General features: G+C 39.5%; 1 protein-coding gene across 1 annotated transcript; it reads right to left on the reverse strand.

Annotated features, from left to right (window-relative positions):
• Positions 1–1,148: 1,148 nt before the first annotated feature.
• On the reverse strand, positions 1,149–3,227 carry LOC116219179 (microfibril-associated glycoprotein 4-like; the record flags this gene model as incomplete). Its single annotated transcript, XM_031562217.2, has 4 exons — positions 1,149–1,429; positions 1,959–2,126; positions 2,273–2,369; positions 3,021–3,227. Coding segments are annotated over 4 exons (723 nt in total), but the record flags the coding sequence as incomplete, so codon positions are not given.
• Between the last annotated feature and the right edge of the window lie 633 nt (positions 3,228–3,860).

Consider the following 3,860-nt stretch of genomic DNA (forward strand, 5'->3'; position numbering starts at 1 on the left):
AAAGTTACAGCAGCATGAGTTGTGTTTTGGTGGTGGTGGTGCATTTTGCACTAAAGGTAAACTGATATGCTGAGCTGTGTGTTTGTAAAGTCCACTGTGTGAAGTGTTTGGGAAAAGTGTTCATGGTATTGAGACAAGAGTGAAAATGATTGAAAAAAAACTGCAAACTGGGTCAGGAAAGGGAAGAACTGTGTCTGACTGTGCCACAGATAAACCCTGCATTACACTCATACAAAACATAAAATATATAGAGTTCAACCTTCAAAGCACCAATCATACGCCTGTGTGTGTGTTTGTGGGTGTGTGCGTGTGTGTGTGTGTGTGAAAAATGTTTGTCATCTCGCCAATTATGTCACATCTTACAAAAACCTGGTTGAACAAGTTCACTTTTTTAAGCTACAGAGATGGGGGGATGGCAGGGATGCCAGTGTGGGCATTAAGTTCATGAGTGTGAAGGGGTGAGCAGCCAGTGTGGATGACTGCTGTCACTGAATGAATCTGCACACATCACAAAGTTATGAAGTCATATTTACATGGGCCTACACAGGTAAACACACTTGACTAGTCACTGAGCTTTAACACCCAGAAATAATCACCCATTACACAGGAAGCTTTACCACTGCATAGACCATCAAGGGAGAGACAGATCAGCAAGAGTCTCGAATATGAAGATAGAATGACTCATGGAAACAGCTACAGCTGAAGATAAATGTCATCTTAATGTCTTGTTGATTTATTAACACGTTCATTTTTAAAGGTTAAGCTCTGATAGGGTTTTGTAGGCACAAGATCCAAGTATAAACTCCAGGACAGGGCAACAATTATGCTTCAGATTTTTATTATGCTTTAACACCCCGAGAAATACACCACACCCATTACAGTTATAAAGACATTGATCTGCACAGACCATCGTGTAAGAAAGATCTTTAAACACACAAATAGATTGACTAATGCAGAGGTAAAACAACTGTATTTTAGTTGAATAAAAAGGCATCCCTGTCCAATTCATTATATTGATTAAGTTTTAATAAGCTTGTGTGGGCAGTGGAACTTATATGACCCACTTCACGCTTCATGCTTCATAAACACCCAAAAGATGGAAGAGACACAGAGAGTTAATAATATGTGCACTTCTTCAGAATGCATCCCTTCTAACACACAGACTCTTCAACAGCTGCCTAAGCCACAGGTCTAATCTTCATAGTGATGGATTTCAGTGAATAATGGTATCCTTTAAAGGCACGCCAATTCACACCAACAGCAGAGTGGCTTGTATTGCCCCACAAGTAAAGGCCATTGGGATTGGAAACATGGCATTCATCATACCAGTAGCCCCCGAAAAAAGTGTCGGCACAATTTCCAGAATGGCTGTCTTGGTCCTTGTCAAACGTGGTGAACTTTTGCCCATTGTGGTAAGCCAAAGAGTCTCCTTTAAAGGTAAATGAATACATATGTCATACACACATGCAAAACAACATTTGTCCAAACATTCAAATCCAAATATCCAATTTGTGGCCGTTTGATGGGTAAGTTCCACTGAGAAAAAAAGTCTTTCATGACAATGGAAGTTTAAAGTTGCCGGTGTAACAAAGCAACGTATTGCCTGTTGACTTCAAATTACAATGAATTCTTGTTACACTGAGTGAACAGACTACTTGTGAATCAGAAGCACAAAGCCTATTGGCAATGGCAGAGTTCATTATTCATTATCTTCTATTTGACTTGAAATATTAGATTAAGCATTTCAATGAAATATGTATTTCAGAATACATATCTATATCTTTCTGTCTATATATTTATTTATATAATATACATTTATTTTATAATAGAGGAATTACAATTTTAAATTGCAATATTTTGACTAAATACAGCACCATATCACATGCAGAGGCTATCATTATGAGCATGAAATACAGTTAAACACACCCCATCTTTAAGTTCTCATTTCCCCAACTCACCAGCGCCTCCGTTGTTGAAGCCACCGACAGTCAGCTTGTACCCCTCTATCTCTGATCCGACAGCGAAGGAGGAGTACCTGGCAAAAACCCTGTTGTCCTCAAAGTCCTCCATGTCCACTCTCAGCTCGTGCTCCCTGTTGGTGGTGAGTTGGTGTTGTGACTCTAATCCTGCAGCCAGAAAACAAAATCAGATTAAATGAAGTAAACTAGAGTCGGCCACTGGTCTGGTTGAGTAGGTTGATGCCTAGTAAATCACTTTCAAACTACTCCCAAAGGGAATATCTGAAATGCCTTATTCATCCATTGGACCTTACCCAGCCAGTACTCGCTAGAGGCGTTCCCAAACCCGTCCTTGTACTGGTTCCAGGGCCTGATGAAGTTCACTGTACCATCCACTCTCCTCTGAAACACCTGCACACATATGAAACCTCAGACAGGAGACAGAACTAGATGTGTATTTATCAACAGCTAAAAATGTGTCCAACATGAATTAATTTTGTATTAAAAAACATACATTAGTGTATCAGAACTTTTGCATTTAACATTCTGAGAACTGAATAATTATAGAATAAAAACACAGTGTTATGAAACATTCTCTGCTTGCTGGAAATCCCTCTGTTTATGTCTTATAGCACTTCCAATGAACCAACATTTGTCCAATTTTTCAATGTTTTGTTTGAATCACTGATGTACCTGGCCATTATGGGTGGCCCTGTGGGACTTTGGTAAGCTTTGGCAAGTCATGGTTGAATTATTTACATATGTATGTACAGTATGTATGTATGTACTGTATGTATGTATGTATGTATGTATGTATGTATGTATGTATGTAGGAATATATATATAAAGAGAGAGAGAGAGAGAGAGAATGAAAGAAAGAGAGATCTGTATGTATGTATGCATGTATGTATGTATGTATGTATGTATGTATGTATGTATGTATGTATGTATGTAGGAATATATATATAAAGAGAGAGAGAGAGAGAGAGAGAGGGAGAGAGAGAGAATGAAAGACAGAGAGAGAGATCTACCGATGAAAACAACAACTGAGAGACAACTCACAGTCCATCCTCCCTCCTCCTTGGTGTCCTGACAGCCCATATCACAGTAAACCTGAACACCAGTTCTAACGCCATCAGGATAGATGGTGTAAACCCCACTGACTCTGCTGCCACTTGAGAGCAGGTCTGCACAGTCAGTAGGATACTGGAGGGAACACTGCCCCAGCCAGGGCAGGAGGAGAACTACAACACACTGAATCTGGACAGAGAAAGAATGGAAGACAGAGAGATAGTTAGAAAGGAGGGAGGGAGGGAAGGAAGGCAAAGACAAATTAAATTGAACATTTTAATGTAAATAATATAAAATCTAAATCTTTTATTTTTAGTCTTACCATCATTGTTTGAAATGATGAATGAAATCCACGCTCTGAGATGTCAGAAATACTTGAGAAGGTCACCGGAGTTCTAGAATCATCAGATGAAGAATTACTTCATCACAAACACTGTTCTGTTCTGCTCTCTCTTTCACACACACACACACACACTCTCTCACACACACACACGCACACGCACACACACACACACACAGGTGCAGGTGCTCTTTTTCTCTCTTACACACACCGCACACAGGTGTAGAGTACAGGTTCAACTTTGGCTGCTCCATAGTACACTATAGGTATTCCTGTCTAGGTGCAATGTTGTCAATCTGTCTGCCTTTACTTCTGAAAGTAATATAAATTATAGGAATTATCCTAACATGATAAAATGACCAAACACTGAACACTGTTTACATGCGATGCATTCATGTTTGTGTTTGTTTGTTGTCCATGTTTGATCTGGTATACCCTGAGAAATGGGTAAACCCAGCCACACAAACTCAACACACCCTGAAGAAAATCAC

Source organism: Clupea harengus, chromosome 24, assembly GCF_900700415.2.
Source record: "Clupea harengus chromosome 24, Ch_v2.0.2, whole genome shotgun sequence".
Taxonomy (NCBI): domain Eukaryota; kingdom Metazoa; phylum Chordata; class Actinopteri; order Clupeiformes; family Clupeidae; genus Clupea; species Clupea harengus.